The following is a 13970-nucleotide window of genomic DNA, read 5'->3' on the forward strand; positions in this document are numbered from 1 at the left end:
TCTAGGGCATTTCAAATGGTTGTTGGGGGACCTTTGTACCAGCATTGAATCCCTGTCAAAATAAAGATTAAATAAAACAATTACAGTTTCAATATTTCTGGCCCAGAAAGTCAGATTCTTATGAGGAAAATGTATCCTGGTTCAGTGGGTTCTCCCACAGTTTTCTAAGAGGCTCTATATCATCTGAGAAGGGTACTTGGTGGTGCTACAGACCACAACTGTAGCCGAAAAATCTGCATTTTCGTCCTTTCTGTATATCTGCATGCCTTAAATAGAACTTCAAGAAAAGTAACTATTAATGCATCCATTGCATAGTCTAAGTGTTTATGTTTGATAATCCACTAAGTTTCTGTTGTGAATTTCTGGATATTTGACCTAAATCACTAGATTTAACCTTTTGCCCATTGAAAATTGCCTTAAGAATCCAACATACACTTATTTATTTTTACTATTTTCCACATTGTAGAATAATAGTGAAGACATCACAACTATGAAATAACACATATGGAATCATGCAGTAACCAATAAAGTGTTAAACAAATCAAAATATATTCTATATTTGAGATTGTTCAAATAGCCACCCTTTGCCTTGATGACAGCTTTGCACACTCTTGGCAATGTAGAAAATAGTAAAAATAAAGAAAAACCATTGAATGAGTAGGTGTTCCAAAATTTTTGACCGGTGGTGTAAATTGTTATGGCCGGTGTTGTCTTGTCTGGTGGGGGCTTGGTGGATGACGTGTCTTTTTATGTTCAGGGCCAGACCCAGGAGTGTGTACGTCTTTTCAAAGGCATCCAGAATGCCCTATATGTCTTCTTCCAAGTGGGCAGGGATTGCTTTGTCATGTACATAAAATGGAGACAGATGGCGGCTCTGAAGAGGGCCGGCGTCTTCCTGGTTCCTGCTCGTCTTTACTTTTTTATGGCTATTTTTGCGTTAATTATTACTTTGTTTTCTCCGAATTTTCATGCAATAATTTCCTACGGCTGACAAACACTTCTGGATCATGAATCGGAAGCTACACACTTATTTCTCAGCCTCCCAGATCTGGAATGCTACATTTGCTCCTTTGTTCTCCACGCAGCGGGCTTACCTGTTGCTGCTGAACAAGATGACCGAAGGCAACACCAGTGACTAAGAAGAGGAAGGAAAGGGGTCTCCAAGCTAGGCTGAAAGGATGGGCTACACAGCCTCCTCTTCCTAGTATCCTGATGGCTAATGTCCAATCGCTGTGAAATACACTTTGAACTCAGAGCAAGGCTTCAATCACAGAAGGACATCACGGAATGCTGTGTTTTTACAGAGACATGGCTTACAGACGATACACTTGACTCTGCTATTCAACCAGACGGCTTTTCCCTTTTCCTTATGGATCGAACGGAGGCTTCTGCTAAGAGTAGGGGGAGGGGTATGTTTCTTCATCAACAATTCCTGGTGAACCAAAGTTGAAAACACCTCGAGCTCCCATTCTCCCAACCTGGAGTTCCTGATGCTAAAATACCGACCCCACTATGTGCAGAGGGAATTCACGGGTTATTATCACAGCTGTGTACATACCTCCACAAGCAAACACCAAGGCAAACTGTACAAGATCATTAGCCAACAAAAATCCTCTTACCCGGAAGCAGTCTTTATTGCTGGATCATGTATATACAAACATCCGTGACATGTAAAAAACCATCCCCCACCCCCATTTCGTCCAATCAGATAACGTCTCTCTGTCCCTACTTCCCACCTACAAGCAGCAACTCAAGAGAGAGCCACCAACACAGAGAATAGTGAGGTGCTGGACAGAGGAGGTAGACTCAATGCTGCAGGATTGTTTTGAGAATACTGATTGGAATATGTTCAATGATTCATCCACCCAGGACTCATCCATTAACATTGAGGAATATACATCGTCAGTCACAGGCTTCATTAGGAAATGTGTTGATGATGTTGAACCCACAATAACAACCCCAACCAAAATCCCTGAATGAAGTGCAGCTTTCAACGTAAGCAGAATGAACCCCGATGACTCGGTGGCGCACGACGCATACACGGCAAGCAGGTACAAGCTCTGCAAATTCATTAGGGATGCAAAAAGACAATACAGACTCAAACTTGAATTGATGTTCGACAACTCAAATGCATGTGGGAAGGACTACAGACTAATACAGACTACAAAGACAAAGCCTCGCTCCCAGACAAGCTTACCACATTCTATGCTCGATTCGAGGCAGACAATGCAGAGCCATTCAGGAAGACTCTAGCTGTTCTGGATGACCAGGTGTTTCGCTCTCAAATCAAATCAAATTTTATTTGTCACATACACGTGTTTAGCAGATGTTATTACGGGTATAGCGAAATGCTTGTGCTTCTAGCTCCGACAGTGCAGTAATATCTAACAAATAATATTTAACAATTTCACAACATATACCCAATAAACACAAATATAGGTAAAGGAATGGAATTAACAAATATACATATATGGACAAGCAATGACAGAGCGGCATGGACTAAGATACAGTAGAATATGATAGAAAACAGTATATACACATATGAGATGAGTAATGCAAGATATGTAAACATTATTAAAGTGACTAGTGTTTCATTTCTTAATGTCGCCAATGATTTATATAGGCAACAGCAGCCTCTAATCTGCTAGTGATGGCTATTTAACAGTCTGATGGCCTTGAGATAGAAGCCTTTTTCTCAGTCTCTCGGTCCCAGCTTTGATGCACCTGTACTGACCTCGCCTTCTGGATGATAGCGGGGTGAACAGGCAGTGGCTCGGATGGTTGATGTCCTTTTTGGCCTTCCTGTGACATCAGGTGCTATAGGGTGTCCTGGAGGGCGGGTAGTTTGCCCCTGGTAATGTGTTCGGCAGACCGCACCACCCTCTGGAGAGCCCTGCGGTTGCGGACCGTGGAGTTGCCGTACCAGGTGGTGATACAGCCCGACAGGATGTTCTCAATTGTGCATCTGTAAAAGTTTGTGTGGGTTTTAGTTGCCAAGCCAAATTTCTTTAGCCTCCTGAGGTTGAAGAGGCTCTGTTGCGCCTTCTTCACCACACTGTCTGTGTGGATGGACCATTTCAGTTTGTCAGTGATGTGTACGCCAAGGAACTTGAAGCTTTCCACCTTCTCCACTGCGGTCCCGTCGATGTGGATAGGGGGGTGCACCCTCTGCTGTTTCCTGAAGTCCACGATCATCTCCTTTGTTTTGTTGACGTTGAGTGAGAGGTTCTTTTCCTGGCACCACACTCCCAGGGCTCTCACCTCCTCCCTGTATGCTGTCTCATTGTTGGTAATCAAGCCTACTACTGTTGTGTCGTCTGCAAACTTGATGATTGACTTGGAGCTGTGCTTGGCCACGCAGTCATGGGTGAACAGGGAGTACAGGAGGGGGCTGAGCACGCACCCAGCGAAGTGGAGGTGTTATTTCCTACCTTCACCACCTGGGGTTGGCCCGTCAGGAAGTCCAGGACCCAGTTGCATAGGGCGGGATTCAGACCCAGAGCCTCTAGCTTAATGATGAGCTTGGAGGGTACTATGGTGTTGAATGCTGAGCTATAGTCAATGAACAGCATTCTTACATAGGTATTCCTCTTGTCCAGATGGGATAGGGCAGTGTGCAGTGTGATGGCGATTGCATCGTCTGTGGATCTATTGGGGCAGTAAGCAAATTGAAGTGGGTCTAGGGTGACAGGTAAGGTAGAGGTGATACGATCCTTGACTAGTCTCTCAAAGCAGTTCATGATGACAGAAGTGAGTGCTACGGGGCTATAGTCATTTAGTTCCGGCAGCCTTGCGGGGGTTAACATGATTAAATGTCTCCGAGACTGAGGTGAGGAAAACTCTCAAAAGAGTGAATACTCGCAAAGCCGCCGGCCAGATGGAGTGTGTGGTGACCAGCTGGCAGGCGTCCTCTGACATTTTCAACCTGTCCCTGTCCCAGGCTGTAGTCCCCACCTGCTTCAAGGAGACCACCCTCGTCCCAGTGTCCAAGAAAAACAAGGTGACATGCCCAAATGTCTATCGCCCTGCCGCACTCACCCTGGCCATCATGAAGTGCTTCGAGAGGCTGGTCATGGCTCACATCAAGGCCAGCATGCCAGGCACACTGGACCCATTCCAATTTGGAAGGATGGCAGCAATGAAGATTGCAAAAAGGGTGGGGCAATGATGCAGCCCTGTTTCATCCCAGTTTCCATCTTCAAGGGTTCCATTTTAGCACCACTGTAAATGATCAGTGTTGCCGACATGTCCTGCAGCAGTCACAGTACCCTGGTGAGCTTGTCAGGTTAGCTGATATTTTACAGAATCAGCCAAAGGGCATGACAGTTCATAGTCAAATCATTTTGTAAGGTCTATAAAGGTCATGTAAAGTGTTTGCTTTTTCTCTTGCAGTTATGGTGTTGTGAAAATCATGTCCGTTGTGCCTCTGGATGGGCGAAAGCCTCATTGTGATTCTGGGAGGGGTAGGAGTTGGTTGGCCAGTACGTGATTTAAGTATTTTCCCAGTGGTGGACAGTAGGAATATGCATGCCTATGTAGTTCCCACAAATGTTCTTGTCCCCCTTTTTAAAGATGGTAACAATTTGAGTTCTGTGGGAATTCTCTCCTTGTGCCAGATCTTCAGGAGCAGGGCATGTATGCGGTGTAAGAAAGAGCACTTAGGCTCAGGTATGTGGCCTTGCTATTTCTTACCTTCTTGATGGCATTTTGTGCCTCCTACTTGCTAAGTGGTTTTCCTAGGTCTTCCTTTATGATTTGCTGAGGGGTTTGGTCGAGGATCTCCATCTCAACGGTTGTACTTCGGTTTGAAGAGTTCTTCTAAGTGTTCTCTCCAATGGGATGTGATTGATTCATCATCCTTCAGCAGCTTTTGTCCATCTTTGGAGCGAAACAGGTTTAGGCCACGGGAACTGGGTCTGTATACTGCCTTGGTGGCATCGAAGAAGCCTTGGGTATCGCCAGAGTCTACCAGCTACTGCAATTCCAGTGCCTTACCTGTCCACCATTTTTTCGAGTCCCTTCACCCAGGGTTGGACATCCACCTTCGCTCTGGCGTGAGTCTCTCTTTTGCCTTAACAGCTTACCAAAAACAGTCTTGTGGTATTGCAGTTTCCTGTTATCACCCAGACTATGTTGAGTATTGGCTGTCTTAGCCCTAGTTTGCACCATTCTTTTTTGCATCAGTCTAATGGACATAGTGGAGTAGATCAAGGAATGGTCTGTCCTGTCCAAGAGTCATCTGGACTTGTGATGTTCATATCACGACAATCCTTGCCTCAGACAATGACATAGTCAATGATATGCCAGAGTGGGGATGTCACGCCCTGGCTCGGGGGACTCTCGTATGTTGAGCCAGGGTGTTAGTTTCTATGTTTTTGTTGTGGGTCTAGGTTACTTATTTCTATGTTGGTCTGAGTGACTCCCAATCAGAGGCAACGAGTGTCAGCTGGTTGTCTCTGATTGGGAGCCATATTTAAACAGTCGGGTTTTCATTCGTGTTTGTGGGTTTTTGTTTCGAGTCTGTTTATGGTAACCGTGTACTGTCACGTATCGTTCGTTGTTTTGTTCGTGTTGCCTTCAGTGAGAATAAATATGTTTGCATTCAACGCTGCGCATTGGTCCACTCTGTTAGACGATCTTGACAGAAAAACCCACCTTTACTGGACCAAGCAGCGAGTCGAGGAGCCATCGCCAGGGAAATCGCTGGCAGATCTCCGTGGCAGCTTCGACTGGGTCAAGCCCATTGAGGAGCTGAGTGACGAGGGTTGGAGACAGAGGAGCGAGAGGTGGGCGAGAACGATGGAGGCCTGGCCCACGGGGAGGAGAGACCCCCAGAAATTTTTTAGGGGGGGGCTCACGACGTCGGGGCAGCAGGAGGCCGCTATGGAGCGGTCCAGCGGGGTTGCAGAGGAGGCCGCCAGGTTACGGGGGCCACTGGTAGAAGAGGGGATGGAAGGTGTAGAGGCACGGCGAGAGGTACTGGGGTGTGTTACCAGTCCGGTCCGGCCCGTTCCAGATCCCGGTGTAGGGCCAGTGGTGTGTGTCCCTAGTACGGTCCGGTCTGTTCCTGCTCCCGCACCAAGTCTGTGGTGCGTCTCGTCAGCCCGGCTCTGCCCGTTCCTGCTCTCCGCACCAGGTCTGTGGTGCGCGTCGCCAGCCCAGTCCGGCCCATTCCTGCTCCCCGCATCAAGTCTGTGGTGCGTCTCGTCAGCCCGGCTCTGCCCGTTCCTGCTCCCCGCACCAGGTCTGTGGTGCGCGTCGCCAGCCCAGTCCGGCCCATTCCTGCTCCCCGCATCAAGTCTGTGGTGCGTCTCGTCAGCCCGGCTCTGCCCGTTCCTGCTCCCCGCACCAGGTCTGGGGTGCGCGTTGCCAGCCCAGTCCGGCCCATTCCTGCTCCCCGCACCAAGCCTGTGGTGCGTCTCGTCAGCCCGGCTCTGCCCGTTCCTGCTCTCCGCACCAGGTCTGTGGTGCGCGTCGCCAGCCCAGTCCGGCCCATTCCTGCTCCCAGCACCAAGTCTGTGGTGCGTTTCGTCAGCCCTGTCCGGCCCGCTCCTGCTCCCCACACCAAGCCAGTGGTGTGCGTCGTCAGTTCAGCACGGCCCGTGCCTGTTCCCCACACCAAGCCAGTGGTGTGCGTGCGTCGGTCCGGCACGGCACGTGCCTGTTCCACTGGTGCCTGGTCCGGCGCCGGTCAGATGCGTTACGCCGGAGCTAGAGCAATCCGCTCCACCAGTGTGCAGTCCAGCTCCGGTCAGCAGGACCAGACCGGACCAGGGGTACTTTGGGGGTTAGAGAGCGAGTGGGGATCATGCCCGAGCCGGATCCGCCGCCTAGGCGGAGTGCCCACCCGGTCCCTCCCCTGTTGTGTTTCGTTGGCGCGGTCGGAGTCCGGGCCTTTAGGGGGTACTGTCACGCCCTGGCTCGGGGGACTCTCGTATGTTGAGCCAGGGTGTTAGTTTCTATGTTTTTGTTGTGGGTCTAGGTTACTTATTTCTATGTTGGTCTGAGTGACTCCCAATCAGAGGCAACGAGTGTCAGCTGGTTGTCTCTGATTGGGAGCCATATTTAAACAGTCGGGTTTTCATTCGTGTTTGTGGGTTTTTGTTTCGAGTCTGTTTATGGTAACCGTGTACTGTCACGTATCGTTCGTTGTTTTGTTCGTGTTGCCTTCAGTGAGAATAAATATGTTTGCATTCAACGCTGCGCATTGGTCCACTCTGTTAGACGATCTTGACAGGGGATAAATCCAGGATATTTTGTTTTTCTGATGGAAGAGTGTGTTGGTGATGATAAGGTCATGTTCTACAAATTTGGTTAGGAGAATAACTCCATTTGAGTTGGTTTGCTGACACCTTCCTTCCCAATCATGCCTCTCCAAATGTTGTGGTCCTGGCCGACCCTGGCAGTAAAATCCCCAAGAAGAATGATTGTGTCTTCCTTAGGAATACTTGAGAGTCCAAGTTGGTATAGAAGGTCTCAAACAATGGAAGAACTTTGGGCATTAACCACAACCTTCCCTTCAAGCTGTAATGTGTTTCTGTTTTTTATGATACAGTGATAGACCTGTGTGCTGAGGAGAAGCATGACTGTGAGCAGATCTGTATCACCTCCCCGGGCACCTTCACCTGTGACTGCAACACTGGCTACACCCTCAATGACGACAAGATGACCTGCACAAGTTAGTGAGGCCATCATCAGGCCAAATAATAGAGGAAGCCCAGATATGAAACAACAACCTTCCCTTCAAGCAATAATCAGTGTCTCTGTTTTTATGATACAGTGATAGACCTGTGTGCTGAGGGGAAGCATGACTGTGAGCAGATCTGTATCGCCTCCCCAGGCGCCTTCACCTGTGACTGCAACACTGGCTTCAAACTCAACAATGATAGGAATACCTGCACAAGTTAGTGAGGCCATCATTAGTGAGGCCATCATTTACTGTAGCTAGCAGCAGCATATTTGAGGCGGCTGCTGGGTGAGATTTGCAGTGAACATTGTGAGCGCAATAAACCTAAAGTATGTACTCAGCCGTGTTTATCAAGCTTGAGACCCAGCATTAAAATACAGATATTGGAAATCCACATTTGAAAATAGGTTTTGAAAATTAAAGGAATATTCATATTTTTGGTCCATATTACTTGCACACAACAGGACTTGATCTGCGTTCAAATTGCATGTGTTTTCTTTCTAATATTTTCAGCACTTGATTGAGCCTGACTGGAATGCTAGATGGGCGGCGTTTGCACTTTTGGGACTATGTCAGTCCAAGTCAGCTCAATCAAAAGCGGCTAAAGTATTCAAAACAATACAAATACTATTTGAACCCAGGTCTGTTTCTTAATAGAAACATATGTGCTGTTGGTCACAATCAAATAACATTAACTTGCTTTTATGCCATGTAGTTACTTTTTAACTACATTAGTAACAAGAACGCAATTACTGGCTATCTATGCTATCAGATACAAATGGGAGTTAGCATTTAGCAAAAAAAATCTACACCCGAAAAGGACAACATCTAAATATTATGCTGCAAAAACAGCCAAATATATCCAAATTGGATTTTAGTAACCACATTAGAAATGTTATAAAATGTGCACGTTGTTAGTATCAGCTTTTTTGAATGGTGCCAATAACGGCATCCTTGTGCTGTCCCTCATGGCGTCCCATTGATCCTGGACCAAAGCTATGACACCACACACTTCTCATCCACTGCACCTCAGTTTTTCAGTGTGTCCATGTGTGTGTTTGTCCCTCCACAGACCTTGACCTGTGTAACACAGTGGAGCATGGCTGTGAGCACCAGTGTATCAGTACACCAGGATCCTACTACTGCATCTGCCCTGAGGGACAGCTACTGGCAGAGGATGGCAAGGGCTGCGGAAGTAAGTATACTTCACACACCCACTGAATACAATAACGTGAACACCCTCACTACACTCACTTCCAAAATGGTTCTTTCTTCTCATCTGAAGAACCCTTTTTGGAAGATGAGGGTTCTTCATAAGGCAAACGGTTCTTCCTAGAACCCTTTTCTTCCTAAAAAGCTGTTTTTGGAAGAAATTGTTATTTGATGATTCATTGGTAGGCAAGAAGGGTTCTACATAGAACCCTTCTGAATCTGAATAAGCATTTTCATAGATTTTTTTTCTTTATTTTGAATAGTGCCTAATCATTAATGTTTGTATCAGTTAAAATGTTAACATCAGTTTGAGTAATCAGAGTTTAAAAAGATAGGTATGAGGAATTGTACCTATATGGGAATATTTGTGCATGTACCTGGTATTCCCTTAATAATTTTACATAGACAGTACTGACATAGTTGATATCTTTGCCATGATTTCTGTCTTTCAAATTAGTATTTTCTGTGATTTAATTGAGCAGTGAGTAGGAGAATAGAAGTATAAGTGAACCAGCAGTGTAGTGTATGGTTCACAGAAAATTGGTCAGTGTAACCTAGAGTTGATTATTCAGTGTAACATTTTTAGTGTTGATTCAGGAGTTAAATAATAATTTGAGTGTGATTGTGTCATTCAACTCTGTGTAGAGTAAAACACGCAAAACCACACCCATCTTATCATACTGTATTTCCCATCATGTTCTAGTGTAGGTTGATTTTCAGAATTGTTTCTTTCAATGTCTGTGTTTTTCATGTACGTTGATTGGTTGATTAATCAAATGCTACACAACATAAGTAACATACACTACCAGGCAAAAGTTTTACAACCCCTACTCATTCAAGGGTTTTTCTTTATTTTTACTATTTTCTACATTGTAGAATAGTGAAGACATCACAATTATGAAATAACACATATGGAATCATGTAGTAACCAAAAAAGTGTTGAACAAATCAAAATATATTTTATATTTGAGATTCTTCAAATAGCCATCCTTTGCCTTTATGACAGCTTTGCACACTCTTGGCGTTCTCTCAACCAGCTGCATGAGGTTGTCACCTGGAATGCATTTCAATTAACAGGTGTGCCTTCTTAAAAGTTGATTTGTGGAATTTATTTCCTTCATAATGCGTTTGAGCCTATCAGTTGTGTTGTGACAAGGTAGGGGGAGTATACAGAAGATAGCCCTATTTGGTAAAAGACCAAGTTCATATTATGGCAAGAACAGCTCAAATATGTAGAGAGAAACGACAGTCCATCATTACTTCAAGACATGAAGGTCAGTCAATACGGAACATTTCAAGAACTTTGAACGTTTCTTCAAGTGCAGTCGCAAAAACCATCAAGTGCTTTGATGAAACTGGCTCTCATGAGGACCGCCACAGGAAAGGAAGACCCAAAGTTACCTCTGCTGTACTATTATGTGTGTTTTTCCGCGTTATTTGTAATTTATTTTGTACATAATGTTTATGCCATCGTCTCTTATAACCAAAAAGAGCTTCTGGATATCAGGACAGCGATTACTCACCTCGCATTGGACGAAGACTTTTTCTTCAACGAGTCGGACGCGAAGGATATTCTACAGACACCCGGCAAGGCCCAGATCCCCGTCATTCGCCTGAGGAAGAGACGGAGATATCGTGGACGTAGGTCGGGGTGCCTTGTAAGGATCCGACGGCGAGCGAGTAAACTGCCTCTCCCATCAATACTATTAGCCAACGTTCAATCTTTTGAGAATAAAATTGACGATTTAAGATTACGGTTATCCTACCAACGGGACATTAAAAACTGTAATATCTTATGTTTCACGGAGTCGTGGCTGAACGACAACAATGATACCATTCAGCTAGCAGGCTACACGCTACATCGGCAGGACAGAACGGCTGGCTCCGGTAAGACAAAGGGTGGCGGTCTCTGTATATTTGTAAACAACAGCTGGTGTACAAAATCAAATACTAAGGAAGTCTCGAGGTTTTGCTCGCCTGAGGTAGAGTATCTTATGATAAGCTGTAGACCACACTATTTACCAAGAGAGTTTTCAGCTATATTTTTCATAGCTGTCTATTTACCACCACAAACCAATGCTGGCATTAAGATTGCACTGAATGAGTTGTACAAGGCCATTAATCAACAGGAAAACGCTCATCCAGATGCAGCGCTCCTAGTGGCCGGGGACTTTAATGCAGGGAAACTTAAATCCGTTCTACCTAATTTCTACCAGCATGTCAAATGTGCAACCAGAGGGAAAAAAACTCTAGACCACCTTTACTCCACACACAGAGACGCATACAAAGCTCTCCCTCGCCCTCCATTTGGCAAATCTGACCATAACTCTATCCTCCTGATTCCTGCTTATAAGCAAAAACTGAAGCAGGAAGCACCAGTGATTCGGTTAATAAAAAAGTGGTCAGATGACGCAGATGCCAAGCTACAGGACTGTTTTGCTAGCACAGACTGGAACATGTTCCGGGATTCTTCAGACAGCATTGAGGAGTACACCACATCAGTCACTGGCTTCATCAATAAGTGCATCGATGATGTCGTCCCCACAGTGACCGTACGTACATACCCCAACCAGAAGCCATGGATTACAGGCAACATCCGCACTGAGCTAAAGGGTAGAGCTGCCGCTTTCAAGGAACGGGACTCTAACCCGGAAGCTTATAAGAAATCCCGCTATGACCTCCGACGAACCATCAAACAGGCAAAGAGTCAATACAGGTCTAAGATTGAATCATACTACACTGGCTCTGACGCTCGTCGGATGTGGCAGGGCTTGAAAACTATTACAGACTACAAAGGGAAGCACAGCCGCGAGCTGCCCAGTGACACAAGCCTACCAGACGAGCTAAACCACTTCTATGCTCGCTTCGAGGCAAGCAACACTGAAGCATGCATGAGAGCACCAGCTGTTCCGGACGACTATGTGATCACGCTCTCCGTAGCCGATGTGAGTAAGACTTTTAAGCAAGTCAACATTCACAAGGCCGCTGGGCCAGACGGATTACCAGGGCGTGTACTCCGAGCATGTGCTGACCAACTGGCAAGTGTCTTCACTGACATTTTCAACATGTCCCTGACCGAGTCTGTAATACCAACATGTTTCAAGCAGACCACCATAGTCCCCGTGCCCAAGAACTCTAAGATAACCTGCCTAAATGACTACCGACCCGTGGCACTGACGTCTGTAGCCATGAAGTGCTTTGAAAGACTGGTCATGGCTCACATCAACAGCATAATCCCAGAAACCCTAGACCCACTCCAATTTGCATACCGCCCCAACAGATCCACAGATGATGCAATCTCTATCGCACTCCACACTGCCCTTTCCCACCTGGACAAGAGGAACACCTACGTGAGAATGCTATTCATTGACTACAGCTCAGCATTCAACACCATAGTGCCCTCTAAGCTCATCACTAAGCTAAGGATCCTGGGACTAAACACCTCCCTCTGCAACTGGATCCTGGACTTCCTGACGGGCCGCCCCCAGGTGGTAAGGGTAGGTAACAACACATCTGCCACACTGATCCTCAACACGGGGGCCCCTCAGGGGTGCGTGCTCAGTCCCCTCCTGTACTCTCTGTTCACCCATGACTGCATGGCCAGGCACGACTCCAACACCATCATTAAGTTTGCCGACGACACAACAGTGGTAGGCCTGATCACCGACAACGATGAGACAGCCTATAGGGAGGAGGTCAGAGATCTGGCCGTGTGGTGCCAGGACAACAACCTCTCCCTCAACGTGACCAAGACAAAGGAGATGATTGTGGACTACAGGAAAAAAAAGAGGACTGAGCACGCCCCCATTCTCATCGACGGGGCTGTAGTGGAACAGGTTGAGAGCTTCAAGTTCCTTGGTGTCCACATCACCAACGAACTATCATGGTCCAAGCACACCAAGACAGTCATGAAGAGGGCACGACAAAGCCTATTCCCCCCTCAGGAGACTAAAAAGATTTGGCATGGGTCCTCAGATCCTCAAAAAATTCTACAGCTGCACCATCGAGAGCATCCTGACTGGTTGCATCACCGCCTGGTATGGCAACTGCTTGGCCTCTGACCGCAAGGCACTACAGAGGGTAGTGCGTACGGCCCAGTACATCACTGGGGCAAAGCTCCCTGCCATCCAAGACCTCTATACCAGGCGGTGTCAGAGGAAGGCCCTCAAAATTGTCAAAGACTCCAGCCACCCTAGTCATAGACTGTTCTCTCTGCTACCGCACGGCAAGCGGTACCGGAGTGCCAAGTCTAGGTCCAAAAGACTTCTCAACAGCTTCTACCCACAAGCCATAAGACTCCTGAACAGCTAATCATGGCTACCCGGACTATTTGCACTGCCCCCCACCCCATCCTTTTTACGCTGCTGCTACTCTGTTAAGTATTTATGCATAGTCACTTTAACTCTACCCACATGTACATATTACCTCAACTACCTCAACTAGCCGGTGCCCCCGCACATTGACTCTGCACCGTTACCCCCCTGTATATATAGCCTCCCTACTGTCACTTTATTTTACTTCTGCTCTTTGTTTTTCTCAACACTTTTTTTTTGTTGTTGTTTTATTCTTACTTTTTTTGTTTAAAATAAACGCACTGTTGGTTAAGGGCTGTAAGTAAGCATTTCACTGTAATGTCTGCACTTGTTGTATTCGGCGCATGTGACCAATAAAATTTGATTTGATTTGATTTGATTTGCAGAGGATAAGTTCATTAGAGTTAACTGCACCTCAGATTGCAGCCCAAATAAATGCTTCACAGACACATCAACATCAACTGTTCAAGGGAGACTGTGTAAATCATGCCTTCATGGTTGAATTGCTGCAAAGAAACCACTACTAAAGGACACCAATAAGACGAAGAGACTTGCTTGGGCCAAGAAACATGAGCAATGGACATTAGACCGGTGGGAATGTGTCCTTTGGTCTGGAGTCCAAATTTGAGATTTTGGGTTCCAACCGCCGTGTCTTTGTGAGACGCGGTGTTGGAGGACGGATTATCTTTGCATGTTTATTTCCCACCGTAAAGCATGGAGGAGGAAGTGTTATGGTGTGGGGGAGCTTTGCTGGTGAC

The 13970-nt window shown here is 46.4% G+C and overlaps 1 protein-coding gene across 11 annotated transcripts in view; it reads left to right on the forward strand.

The window, feature by feature from the left end:
- The window catches only part of matn4 (matrilin 4), a 61475-nt gene that overhangs the window by 30064 nt on the left and 17441 nt on the right, over positions 1 to 13970 (forward strand). For 8 of the 11 annotated variants that reach the window (XM_045223116.1, XM_045223106.1, XM_045223111.1 and 5 more), the window contains 3 exons: positions 7556 to 7678; positions 7781 to 7903; positions 8760 to 8882. In XM_045223116.1, the coding sequence (XP_045079051.1) occupies positions 7556 to 7678; positions 7781 to 7903; positions 8760 to 8882 (369 nt within the window). The remainder of the gene's footprint in view (positions 1 to 7555; positions 7679 to 7780; positions 7904 to 8759; positions 8883 to 13970) is intronic. The other 3 variants (XM_045223113.1, XM_045223110.1, XM_045223114.1) reach the window with 3 other exon arrangements.

The sequence above is a fragment of the Coregonus clupeaformis genome, chromosome 10 (assembly GCF_020615455.1).
Source record: "Coregonus clupeaformis isolate EN_2021a chromosome 10, ASM2061545v1, whole genome shotgun sequence".
NCBI lineage: Eukaryota > Metazoa > Chordata > Actinopteri > Salmoniformes > Salmonidae > Coregonus > Coregonus clupeaformis.